At 40.4% G+C, this 13,950-nt stretch overlaps 1 protein-coding gene across 1 annotated transcript in view; it reads left to right on the forward strand.

Moving 5' to 3' along the window:
- Positions 1 to 283: 283 nt before the first annotated feature.
- Positions 284 to 13,950, forward strand: part of LOC100935262 (heat shock factor protein 3-like) — a 55,070-nt gene continuing 41,403 nt past the window's right edge. The window contains exon 1 of the mRNA XM_031945044.1: positions 284 to 499. Within this exon, the coding sequence (XP_031800904.1) occupies positions 404 to 499 (96 nt within the window). The 5' untranslated portion in view covers positions 284 to 403. The remainder of the gene's footprint in view (positions 500 to 13,950) is intronic.

A 13,950-nucleotide genomic window follows, 5' to 3' on the forward strand; every position in this document is an offset into this window, starting at 1 on the left:
TATAACTCGTACTTTAAGTCGAGGTCTGGGGGGTTGCTAAACCCACCAAAGGGTTAAGTCTTCAGGACAAGATTGAAGGATTCAGGTGGCGCCCCCGAGAGAGCACAAAAAAACAAGGGCAAGGGCACGCCCCCTTCCCCCCCTCAGCATCTTGCCCTTTCCTAGCTCCCCCCCCCCACGCGTGCCTCGAGGTCACGTGTCCCCCTGCCCCAGCGGTAACGTGTCCTGTCCAGCTACCAATCGGGGATCCTTTTCGGGCTCCGGACTCCGCCCCTCAAGAGTGGGGCGGGGCTAGAGGCTGGCTTGCCCTATACAGCCTCGCGCTTCTTACCCAGTTGTCGGAGTTCAGCTTTCGGCTGCGCAGCTTCTTCTGTCTCCTCATCCCGGTCGGGCTCTGAGCGTCATGGAGGGGGCTTCATCCGTGGTGCCGGGCTTCCTGGCCAAGCTCTGGACTCTGGTCGACGACTCGACCACCGACGACGTGATCGGCTGGAACCCGGTAAGGGCCAGGGTGGCTGCGCGTGCGCGGCGAGAGTGGGTTGGGGCGCGAGTGGGGGGCCTGGGCTCCGTGAGGTGTCGGAGCGCCCGGCGCTGCTGGATGCCTCGCGGGCCCGGGTGCGTGGGGAGTGGGCCGCTCCAGCGCCCCGAGATACGCATGCGCCCCTCTTCCCGCTCCACATTCCCCGTGGCTCTCGGCCTCCTCTGAGGCGACACCGTTTTGGGCCCGGGAGGGCCGGGGGGGGGGCGTTCCCCTCATGCTGCCCAAAGTGCCCGAAGCCAATCTTAGGGGGGCCCTTGAGATCCCTTGTTGCGCTCAAGTTTGCCGGGATGGGTGGTCCTTGCCCCTTAGAGTTTATAGTGGGAGGGGCTCCCGCCCCACAGAACTTTTTTGGGGGGGCTACTCCTGCGGGGTGGGAGACTTAGTGGAGAATATTGCCAATGAGAATTTGCCGTGGGTAAAGTTACTCTTGGCTCGAGTTTTTACGGGACTAGAAAACTTTTGGGGGGGGCTATTTCGCGAGGATTTGCAGGACGGGAAAGTGGGGGATGCTACCCGAGGAGTTTTTTGAGGCGGAAGAGTTGGGGGGGGTATTCTTGCACTAAGGAGTTTTCCAGGTGAGAGAATTGGAGGGGAAGAAAATTTTTCCCCAGGAAATTTTTCCAAGTGGGAGAGTTTGGGGGAGAGCCACCGTTCCCCCAAGGAGTTTGCGGGATGGGAGAGTTGACGGGCCACTCTAGTTCCAGTGGTTTAGGACAACGGGAGACTTGCAAAGGTTCTGTAAGAAAGTTTTTCCAGGCTTGCGGGGGACGGCTTATTCTGGCCTTATGCAGTTTACAGAACGGGAAAGTGAGGTGGCTAGGCTACTTGTGCTTGAGTTTTATGACGACGGAGAGATTTTGGGGGAGGTACTTTTACCCCCAATAAGTTCGTAGGATGAGAAAATTGGGAAGCGACTGCTCCGGGATATTTTTCGGAGTCGGTGCGATTTTGGGGGGGGGGCGAGTTTAGGGAGGGAGTTTGGGAACTATTACCTTAGAGAATTTAAGGCAGATGTATTTGGGGGTGACTATTCCTATCTGCAAGAGGGCGACTCCTGGAAAATGGGGAGCTAGATTTTGGTGGTGATTATTTGCTCCAAGAGTTTTAAGAATAAAAAGTTTACAAGACAGCTATTTCTCCTGAGGGGGGGGGGAACGGAACGGCTGAGGGGGGGCCGCGCGACAAGAAGGCGGGAAGGCACGAAGGCGCCGCACGAGATGGCACGAGGCAGGGCGGGGCAGGGCGGGGCGGCACGAGACAGGGCGGGGCAGCTCGATGCGCATAAGGGCGCTGTGGTTACCTGTAACACTACAAGGAGAGAGTGCTAGGTAACTTCTGTCCGCAACTGGGGAGGGCGCATGCAAGAGTTTCGGGCGGGGGGGGGGCGGTGAGGGAGGGGGGAAAAGACTTTTCTAGCCGGCAAATTTTGCAAAGGGTTGCTTCTACTGGCAAGAGGCATTTTTGTTTTGTTTAGGGGGAGGGGCGAGTTTGGGTAGAAGCTCTTCTTGACTAAGAGTTTGCAGGGCTTCACTGCCTGAAAACGGGGGTAGCGGTTTGCAGGGTGGGAGTGTGCAAGAGTCCGATCTTGCCAACAAAATTTCCAAGGCGGGAAAGTTTCTGGAAGCTTTCCTCGTGCTTGGAGAGCCCACTGTTCTCCCCAATTTATTGACTAAAAGAGTTTGATTCCTCTTCTACAACTGCGTGTTTGTTCCCTCTTATCCCAACGATCTCACAATTATAGAATTCCGAAACTGGAATCTGGGAAGGCTTGCTGATGCCATACCCCCCTCCTCCATATAAATCATCCCTCCCGGCCCCTTGCCATTTAAATGCCCCATCTTCCTTGTAAGCTCAGTTCATCACCTGTGTCACCTTGCTAATCTCTTTTACATCCCCAGACCTCACTTTCTTCTGTAAAATGAATAAAGTGGATTAGATTTAGACGACTTCTAGGTCTCTTTCAGTTCTAGACATGGGATGCAAAGGGTGACTTTGTCCAAGTCCCTTGACTTCCCTGAGCCTCAGTTTTCCCATGTTAAAAACAGGGAAAAATTAAAAAAAAAAATTTACTCGACCTCTGAGAGCCTTTCCAGGTTTAGTCCTACCATGCTATAGCAAGCCTTTCCTGAGGTTCCCCCCCCCATTAGCAATCTTTTTCTTCAGATTCCTTTGTATGTATTTACTTATCTGTGTAGAAGGTTGTAACCTCTATTCTATTGGAAGGGTATCTGAAGGCAAGGACTGTTTCTCCCCATTGGTACTGAACAACCTCTGTCATTTAATAATGCTTAATAATTTAATTATTTTATTTATTTTATTTAATGATTTTATTTATAAATTATTGATATTAAATAATTATTCAACAATAATAGTATAGCATAATATTATTTAATAATTCTACTTATTATTAACTTATTGATATTAAATAATTATTTGGCAACAATAGTATAGCTTAATACTATTTAATAATTCTATTTATTATTAAATAATTATTTGGTAACAATAATATTTATAGCTTAATAATAAAATAATATTATTTATACTATATTATATAATATAGCCTAATAATATAGCTTAATATTATTTAACAATTCTATTATTAAATTATTGATATTAAATAATTATATAATAACAATGATAATATGGCATAATGTATTTAATTATTCTATTTATTATTAAATTATTGATATTAAATAATTATTTGGTAACAGTAATAGTATAGCTTAATATTATTTAATAATTCTATTTATTATTAAATTATTGATATTAAATAATTATTTAATAAAAATAACAGTATAACAATATAATTCAATAATTCTATTAATTATCAAATTATCGATACTAAATATGATTTAATAATATTAGCATAACTTAGTATTATTTAATTTATTATTAAATGATTGATATGAAATCATTTAATAATAATATATCAATATTTATGCTATTTATTTATATATTATATAACAGTGCTATAAATTATTAATATTAAATAATTATTTCCTAATAATATCTAATAATTTGATATGTTTGTTGAATTGAAATTAATTTCAGACTCCTTGTCCAGCCTGATGCATGTTCCACAGGTGACACTTTTTTGAGGGAAGAAACTTGTTGCTTTTTGTCCCCAATCTTTGAACTTGGGAAACCTCTTAATAAATACTTGGTGTTTGTTGACTGATCAGCTAATTTTCCTTCCCCTTGCCAAGCTTAGCACAGTACCTGGCACACTGACTGTCTTGGAACTCAGTCTCTCTCCCCCCCCACTCCCAGGTGGACAGCATGTTCTGCTTGGTATTTTTGCTAATTTTATGGCAGTTCTATCTGCCCTCTGGGGCTAAGAACAAGGCCGATCCTTTGAAACATTTGAAGACGAGTTATTCCCCCCCCTCTCCCCCTCACTGAAGTCTGAAGAGCACATTCTGTAGAAATCCTTTATTTCCCCCCACACACACTGGGACTCTTAAGAACTCCTAATTATTTCCAAACTGTAAAATCGCAGAGCTAGAAAGTTTCTCAGAAGGCTTCTTTCTCATTCCCATCTTTTCTTGATAGTACCCAAATACCTCGGTCTAGTGAGGCAGGTTTCTCAGCTGCAATCACCAAGCTCCAGGTTGTTTGACCTTAGAAAGTCCCCAGCAAGTCCCCAGCTCAGCCCTTGTGTGAGCTAGAATTAGACCCCTTCTTCAAGTTTAAGCAAAGTCATATGCTAGGTTAACAGCTTGAGCACACACAAAAACAAAGGGTGGGGCAACTAGAGCTAGTTGGTGATCAATAATCATTCTTTTTGAGCAGTGGGTTTATTTGGTGCCCAATTGTGGATCTTTTTTTATGCTTGTCTGCCCATCTGTCAATTGACATCAGAATGAATTTTAATATTTATTAAGCCTAGAGTATGTCCAATTTGTGGCTGTAGAGGGAGGTGAGCAAAAGAAAAGTTTGAGGGTTCTGATTAGCAAGGGCAGAGTCTCTGGAGTTAGAGAAGCTGGCTTCATCCCAGCTTTGTTACAAATCACCTGTGTGCCAGTGAGTCAATTCCTGTACCTCCCTGTAAAATGAGGTCTTTTTTAGCTCTAGACCCTTGGCCCAAGTGGCCTCAGCATAAAAGACTGCACCTTGGTGATCACCCTTTTCCAGAGATCAGATAGACTGCCTCTTGTCAATCATATCAGTTTCCCTAGACTTTTATAGTCTCCTATCCCCATTTTTCACAGCTTTCCTTGGGTCTCTCAGTTCTATAAACACTCTCCCTATTCTCCATAGGAAGAAAATGGAGGGGGGGAGGCTGGTTCCAAGTTCAGTGCCCCCCCCCACAAAAATGTTGTAGTTTAACCACTTGTTAACTTTTACTCCCCAGGTCTTTGTACTAGTTGATTGACCCAATTCTTAAAGCTTAGGAGAATGACCTCAAATAGCAGTTTTCTAAGTTGCATAATTTTTAAAAGTCATAGATTGTCATAGATCACATAGTATTAGAGCTAGACTGGACCTAGAGACAAGCCAGTCTAAGCACTTCATTTTACAGATGAAGATACTGAGGTCCAGAGTGCAGAGGGGATTCCCTTAAGGTCTTGATAGGAAGTGGATGCAAAAGTGGACCTTGAACCTGAATCGGTGAAGCAGTCTAAGCTCACTCACTCTAAGGGCTCCCAAAATATATGCCTCATTTACAGACAATATATTAGTTTCTTTTGTGCTGGTGCTTCAAAGAACTCAGGGGTTAAGTCATTTCTAAGTCCCAAAGGGCCTGTGTGGTTAAATTTGCATGTGTTAACTAACTCATGTATGATTGCTCTGGGAAACTCTTAGCCCAAGAAATGAGCTAGAATCCACCCCACATAGTTCTCCAGAGCCAAGATCGAGGTAGGGCAGAGAGCACTGTAATGTGAGAGCTGGGCCTCAGAGCCAGAGGGTACTAAAGCCAGCTGCCTGGGTACCACCAGATGGCTTGCCTGACCAGCTGCAATTCCTCTTAGAATCCTCTAGCAAACTTAAAAGGCCAGCCTGAGAACCATCTTCTTCTTGAAGCCATTTGTGATCTCTCCCAGCTGTTGGTACCTCCTTAGACAGAATTTCATAGGGATCAATGTCGTCTTCCCCTTGGAGTCCAAAAAATCAACTCTACCCTCTCTCTGGCCCCCTCATACTCCATGATTTTGCAAACATTTGTTGATATACGTGTCTCCAGCAAGACACCATGTAAACTACTCCAAAGTGGGGGCTATTTTTGTCTCGGTGTCTTGTCACCTAGCTTGATGCCAGGCACAGAGAAGAAGGTACATAATAAGTACTTATTGGTTGAATTACAACAGGTAGCCCCCTCCCCTCTATTGTTCAGTGGCACAGTAGTCTCAAACTGATTCTTAGCAAATATACTCATTGGCCTTCATTGTGACTTGCTCGAAAGGATTACAGAACCTCCCCCTCAGAAGGGACCTTGGAGATTATTTGGTACAGCTCCCTCCCTCATTCTGCAGATTTGGAAGCAGGCTCAGAGAAGGCAGTGAGTTACCAAAGTCAGGAGCGGGATTTGGGGCAGGGGGGGACAACGGGAAGTGGGGGGCAAGTCAGAACAGATTTGAACAAAACTAAGCTCTTCCCTGTACCCCCAGTATGCCTACTGATCTCTTGGAAGCTCTTACATGGGTTCAAGTGTCTTTGCTGCATAGTCTCCCTGCTCACTCCAGGAGGCACACAGACGAAGCCTCATGCCTATTACCATTTCCTTTTGGGGTTTATGCCAGAATGGCTCCCCTGTCCACAAACACCGTGTTATAACCCTGCTGGTATTTTCCTAGTTCCCGTTAGGGCACATACATGCTAGGTTACTGTGGAACACCATCTAAAAATGTCCGACATTCCATAGGTTAGAATTGCTCCTTGTTCTTGGCCAGGGGAGGGGAGGAAGGCAGAGACTGAAAAAAAGTATTTCTTTGTAGGAGAAAAACTATGTTCTTTCTGTCTTGTCAGTTAATGAAATTAATTCTAGAATGAATTCAAGTATTGAAGAGTAAAATGAATAGCAAATCAAATCTGGGCTGCTCATATCAGTCCAATTTTGTCACTCTATTAATTCCATCAAATTATATTTGTCTTTCACTCAAGTCCTCTCCTAGTGCCTGGGCCTCCCAATGGCTAAGCCAGTGGGGCACTGGGCCTGCTGGGTTGGAGAGGCTTGGATCTGAGGCCTGTGAAGGTTCTATATCACTGGGATCCAGCTCAGAAAGACTTGTCTCCCAAGAGTGAGAATTTTTTTTAGCCTCAGCGCCTTGAGAAGTCTGAAATCACAGATCTGTGGATTGAAAGTAAGTCCATAAAGTTCTAAAACACCCTGTTCTCTCTCTTTTTAAAAACATCTACTTTTTATCATGAACTTAATAAATATCAATATTTCAGTGTCATGTGAAGCTGAACCTCCCTTCTGTCCAGGTTGGTATTTTTTTTTAATGTAACATGATGGTAACAAAATTGAATGACTTCTTGCTTTCTTCTGTGTCTTATTTAAAATGCTTCCTGGGGCCTCTTTGGCATCCTTCCCACCACCCACCAACTCCAATCATAATAGCTAACATGGTTCTAGCCTTTTAGGCTTTGCAAAGCATTTTACCCATGTCCTAATCTCATTTAGTCCCCATAACAAATGGAAGCTCTCTTGTAGCAAGTAAGTCTGATCAAGCAGAGTGAATGGACTGTGGCTGGAAGTGAATCTCAGTCTCTGCTGATGCCTGGGAAGCGAGTAATTTTTGAAGTCTGCCATGGACTCACATTGATAGGCCTTCTTGAGTCTTTCCAAGTTGTCTAAATACCAGAGACTGAATTAGCGGGGGGGGGGTGTTGGTAGCCCAGGAGAATGATGTGCTTTTTCTCCTAAACCTGCCTCAAAGTTCCTCAATAGGCCCCCCAATTAGGCTAGGTGGCAGCCTCCAGAGGCCAAACTGGAAGGGCCCTAGAGAGTCCTGAAGAGGATCCATCAACAAATGTTAGTAAAGCTTATCTTCTAATAACCAACTAACAAAGCTTAAATACCAGAGTTGAGGGGTTTTTTTTTAATTTAATAGACATTTCTATGTTTTGAGATAAAAACATTACCTGGCAAAGCATAGGTGGTCCCAGAAGGAGAAGAATAGGCCAAGAGTGATTAAGGAATATTCATAGTTAGCTTTCACCTAGTGTATTGCCTACCTAAATGCCTGGCACTGTCAAATAAGTCAACATAAGAAACATGTCTAATCGGATCCGAGGCATTGCCATTGAAGAAGAGGCATCAGTATCTGCTTTGCCGCTGCCCCCTTCAATACCTTCCATGAGTATTGTCTTCTCTCGTTATATCCCCAATGCTTTGTATACAGCAAGCACTTAATAAATGTTTTCAGTTAAAAGTGCTTCTGATTCTGCTCACTTCACTAAACATCAGTTCCCATAAGCCTGCCCAAGGTTCTCTAAATTTGGCCTTTTATCACTTCTTAATGATAAAATATTCCATTCTGTCCAGAGAGCACAACATGTTTAGCCATTTCCCAAGTGATGAGTACCCACATGAAGGCTATTGTCTTGATTCTGGAACACATGGAACCTTTCCCTCCTGCCTTTGATCTCTTTGAGGTTTATGCTTAGTGGCATTGCCTATCAAAGGGTATGTACAACTGAGTGATTTTCTGGAAAAATAAAAAAAAAGCAAATTACCTTTCAGAATGGTCAGGCCAATTCCTGGTGAGACCAACAGGGTATGTGTGTGCCTCTTCTCACTTTGCCCCTTCAGCCATTTGATCTATCTTTCTGTCTCATGGGTGTGAGGTGGAACCTCAGAGGTGTTACTGGTCTCACCAGTAGTCACTTGGAGCATTTTTTTTCCATGTGATATTCTCTTCCCTTCAAATTTGTTTGATATGGTGGGAGAGATTTTTTTTTTGTCTATAGTTATTTTATTTTATTTTTAATTTTTAATAACTTTTTATTGACAGAACCTATGCCAGGGTAATTTTTTACAACATTATCCCTTGCACTCACTTCTGTTCCGATTTTTCCCCTCCCTTCCTCCACCCCCTCCCCCAGATGGCAATATATATGTTGAATAGGTTACATTATATCCTAGATACAATATATGTGTGCAGAACCGAACAGTTCTCTTGTTGCTCAGGGAGAATTGGATTCAGAAGGTAGAAATAACCCGGGAAGAAAAACAAAAATGCAAACAGTTTACATTCATTTCCCAGTGTTCTTTCTTTGGGTGTAGCTGCTTCTGTCCATCCTTGATCAATTGAAACTGAATTAGATCTTCTCTTTGTCGAAGAAATCCACTTCCATCAGAATACATCCTCATACAGTGTCGTTGTTGATGTATATAATGATCTCCTGGTTCTGCTCATTTCACTCAGCATCAGTTCATGTAAGTCTCTCCAAGCCTCTCTGTCTTTATCCTGTTGGTCATTTCTTACAGAACAATAATATTCCATAACATTCATGTACCACAATTTACTCAACCATTCTCCAGTTGATGGGCATCCATTCATTTTCCAGCTTCTAGCCACTACAAACAGGGCTGCCACAAACATTTTGGCACATACAGGTCCCTTTCCCTTCTTTAGTATCTCTTTGGGATATAAGCCCAGTAGAAACACTGCTGGATCAAAGGGTATGCACAGTTTGAGAACTTTTTGAGCATAGTTCCAAATTGCTCTCCAGAATGGCTGGATGTGTTCACAATTCCACCAACAATGTATCAGTGTCCCTGTTTTGGTGGGAGAGGTTTTGATAAAATGGTTGTGATTCGGGACAAGACAATTAGCCTCTCTACGCTCTAGGCAACTTTCTAAGATTTTATTTTTTCCATTTCTTTTTTAAATTAAATTTTATTTATTTAAAACTTAAGTACAAAATAGAAAAGGAAAAAGGAAAAAAAAAACTTCGCCATACATATATATAGTGGGACATAAAACAAATCAAAATATGACAACAAATTTCCATTTTGAGAAAGCCTATAAAATAAATATACACACTGTATTGAAAAGTGCACTCTGCTGTGCACTTTGAATTTTATTCTTTTTTCCCCTTTCCTCCCCTCTACTTCCCCCAAGAAAGCAACAGTTAAATATGAATATATTTATATACATATGGATAGATATGTATAGTTGCACCATATATAAACATACATCTATATAAGATTTACTACATTTGTTTTTCCTCTGTTTCTCTGAAAGTGGATAACATCTTCCTTCATAAGTCCAAGTATTTCTGTATTTTTCTAAGTCTATCAATTCGTCATTTCCTACACCACAGCAATATTCCAACCTTGTGCTATCTTATTTTAAATAGTCTAAAGCAATATTGATTGATAAGACTGGCATAATGTAGTTTCCCTGTTTTTCTCTTTTGATTAAATCCATTTTGGCTTTAACTTTGTCCGAAATCAGTTATTACTACCCCACCCCTGCAACTTAAAAGCCACCCATACCAATGAAATCAAAAGTTAACTTTTTAACTCTAAGAGCTCTTGTGTTTAAATCATATACTCATTTAGAGTTTATAGTGATATTTGGGGGGAGTGTTTGGTTTAAGCCTAATTTCTTCCAGACTGCTTTCTAGTTTGTCCAGTAGTTTTTGTGGAATAGTTAGGGGCTCTTGTGGCTTTACCTGGTGTATTTGGGCTTATTGAACACTGTGCTACTGTGTTTGGTTGTCTCTAGGTACAATCTGAGTTCTCTATACCTAATTTGTTCCATTGACACAATTTTTTTTCTATTTTTTGGCTGATACTAAATTATTTTGATGAGTACTCTTTGCAATATAACTCGCTCCTTTTTTTTTAATTACCTCATTGAGATCATTTTTCTTTTCCTTCAGATAAATTTTGTTATTTTATCTAATTTTCTGAGGTGTCTAGAGTGCAGAACCAGATTAAAATAGATTTGGAAAATATTTAATAAAATAAATAAAAATAGATTTTGAAATTAAATCCATGTAGTGTGCATATGGATCTTCATGGACAGTTTATTGACCCCATTTCCATTTGAGTTAGACACCACTGACTAGTTGGGTAACTTAAATTTAGCTGGTGGTGTCATTTTTTATTACCTTAACATGACTGCAAACAATTAACATCCCTCAATTTATATGGCTTTTTAAAAAATTTTTATTTTATTTTTCAAAAATAAGAAAAAAGAAAAGCAGAAAAGGAATACAAAACAAAAGAGAACATTGTCATGAGCCCAACAAAACATCAAGAAGATTCAAAATATGTAACAATGAACTATCAGATGAAAAAGATATGCATATGAATGTATGTATATTAGTAGATGAAATTATCTTCATAACTGTCCATCTTTACTTTGTAAATTGTTCTTTTTTACTTTTTTCCCCTTTCGTACCCTCTTTTTTCCTCTTTAAAAATAAATTTTACTGCTATTTTTATATCTCTATCATTTTCAAATTAAATTAAATTTTTTTATTCTGAATTTAAATACCAAATAAACCTTGAGTATTTCTATATATCCAACAGAACATAAAAGGAGGATTGTATATGAAACAGTGAGACTCTATTTCACCCTCTTACTTTAAATATATATATGAGATAAATTCCACATATTACTTTCCATACTATTTTGTGTTTCCTTCTGAACTTCCTTCTTTTCTGTGTTTATTTTTTTTAAGGTTTCAATGACTTTTTTGGCATCACTATTGCTAACCTCCCTTCCCCCCAATAAAAACTTAGTGAATAAAACAAGCAGACCCTTGTAACCACTAAGTCTAGTAAAGCAACACAAATCCATTAGAGGCCATATCCAAAAATGTGTGCCCCCTTGTGACACCCTATACCCCGAATCTATGGCCTCTCTCTCACAAGGTGGAGAATGTGCTTCATCGTCACTGGAGAAAGGGGCCTGTCAGGCATGAATCATCTTTCAGAGTTGTTTTTCTTTACAGTGTTATGCTTTAGAAGTTGTTCTCAAGGTTCTTACTACTCAGGATTCTTTGAACTCATTTGTCGTCATTTCTTGCAGTGTAATATTTCGTTACATTCATGTAACCCAATTTGTTCAGTCATTTCCCACTTCATAGTTTGCCCTTTAGATCCCTGTTCTGTTCTTTTCTTTTCATCTTCCTTTTTAGAAATTCAGGAGTTGGTTTTGCTCACTCCCACATGAGCACTCCTCCTTCTCAACTTGCTCATCTTCATTTGTTTGACTGGTCAGTTTGATGGATTTCTCTGCTAGTGTGTACATTCAGCCTTTCTTGGGGTTAGTCTGATGTTTTCTGTCTTCAGTCCTTCTTCCTAATTGGCATATTCTTCTCATGCATTCTGATGATGAGAAATAGTTCTATCCCCATTCTTCTTCCTTTCTACATCAGTGTATTTTTCCTTTAGTCCTCCCTGGTTTCCCCACTCCACAACCTCAGAATGGAACTAATTCACATTCCCAGGGTCCTCTGCCTTTCTTATTTTAACTCCTTCAATATCCTTGGAAGGTATTAAGATTCTGAAGGGACCCTGGTTTCTTCTACATGGATTAGAATTTTAGCACTGCATGATCATTCAGCTCCTTCCACTTGATTAGATGTAGAGATGCCCCAAAATCCATCCTAGATGGAGACAAAGATGGAGATCTTTGGAGATCATTTCCCTTTCTAGATTTCTCCAGACTCCTATATTTTTATTTCAGAGTTCCTACTCAGCTTAACTTTAAAGTCCACTATTACATTAAGCTTCAGTTTTTTAATATGTAAGATAATACTCAGCTTTTCAAGATGTTTTGGGGGGGAGATATACACCTATATTTTTGGTCCTTTAACTCTCTTGTTTATGATGGAATCTTCCGGGACTTAGGTGATCCTGCTTGTGGTTCCTTTCATATTTGCTATTTGGGGCTCCTTGAAGTGTAGGATCTCTAGATTTTGGCTCTGATAGTCCTGGAATTTTTCCTTTTGGGAGTTATGTCAGGAGATGATTGGTATTCTATTTTCATCTTCACTTTGTTCTCTGTTTCTAACATCTGGGAAATTTTCATTTACAATTTCTTGAGCTTTCCAGGATTTTTTTTAAAAAACATAGTTTTCAGGGAGTCTGATTCATAAATTATTTTTTCCTTGACATTTTCCAGGTCAGTTATGTTTGATATTAAATAATGTATATTTTCATTCTGTGTCTTCAATCTTGGATTTTGTTCCAATACTTGTTTTTCATAGAGTCATTGATTTCTGTTTTTTCCTCTTCTAATTTTCGTGGAGTGCATTTGTTTTTTGTTTATGTTTTTAATTTAATCTATCTCTTTTTTGAAGCAAAGTTAAGTGACTTGCTAGGATCACACAACTAGTAAATATCTGAGCTTAGGTTTGAACTCAGGTCTTCCTGACTCCAGGATGATGTTCTAGCCATTATGTCACCTGAGTGCTCCAGGGAGTAGTACATTTCTTAGCAAGACTTGCCATTATCTGTTCTAAGCAACATTTTCGCTTTCCAATTCTTTTCTCCAGAAATTTTCATTTTCAAAATCCTTTCATTTCTTGCTGTTCATGTAGTCCTTTTAAAAAAAATCCATTGTTTTCCTTTTGAGTCCCTGTTTGGAGTTATCAGAAACTTTGCCTCCATCTGGGATGAGTTTCTAGAATAATTCTGGATACCAGTTCAGGAGCTTGCTTTCCTCATCTCTCTAATTTTAGTTCTTGAATTTTGGGGCATTGTGCTAGGCTCATTCATCTGTTGAGGGTTTGACCCTGCTTGGTCTTTCCCTCCATCCCCAGGGTTCCTGTGCTGACCTCTGATTCCTGGTAATATACTCTTTTACAGTGCTTTAGAAATTCCTGGTGTCTCTGGTCCTACCTCAGAGTAGTTTGAGATGACACTGCTAGGCTGCCCTCTGAATTTGTCTACCTTGGTGCTGGTGCTAATTTTGCTGTCAGTGGACCTCTTTCCTTTTGCCCTTGGACTAAAGGCCAACTTTTTGTGCAGTTTTGGAGTAGAAATCACTTGTTTCTCATTGGATGGTATCTGGTGCAAATTCCAGTTTTTTTTTTTTTAATTAAAATAGCTAAGTAGAAGCTGGAGGTTTGGAGGAATCTGCATCTGTTCAGATGGCCATCTTGTCTGGAAACCAGTTCAACAAAAGTAAACAACTTATTGAAAAAATATTCTATCCTATGTAGTATAACACTCTGCAAAAAAGGGTAGGTGATCCCTTATCTCCTCTTAAGCTACGCTTAGCCATGATTTCACAGCATTCAGTCTCAGTTGATTTGTTGTTGTTTTTATTTCTTAATTTATTTTTGTAAAAAGTATTTTTCATATCACTCATATATGCCTGCCCCCCTCTTTCTGTGTATATATATATATATATATATATATGTATACACACACGTATATAAATATATATAACACATTAAATAATATATATCAGAAGTATTATTAGATATGTAACTAT

The sequence above is a fragment of the Sarcophilus harrisii genome, chromosome X (genome assembly GCF_902635505.1).
Source record: "Sarcophilus harrisii chromosome X, mSarHar1.11, whole genome shotgun sequence".
NCBI lineage: Eukaryota > Metazoa > Chordata > Mammalia > Dasyuromorphia > Dasyuridae > Sarcophilus > Sarcophilus harrisii.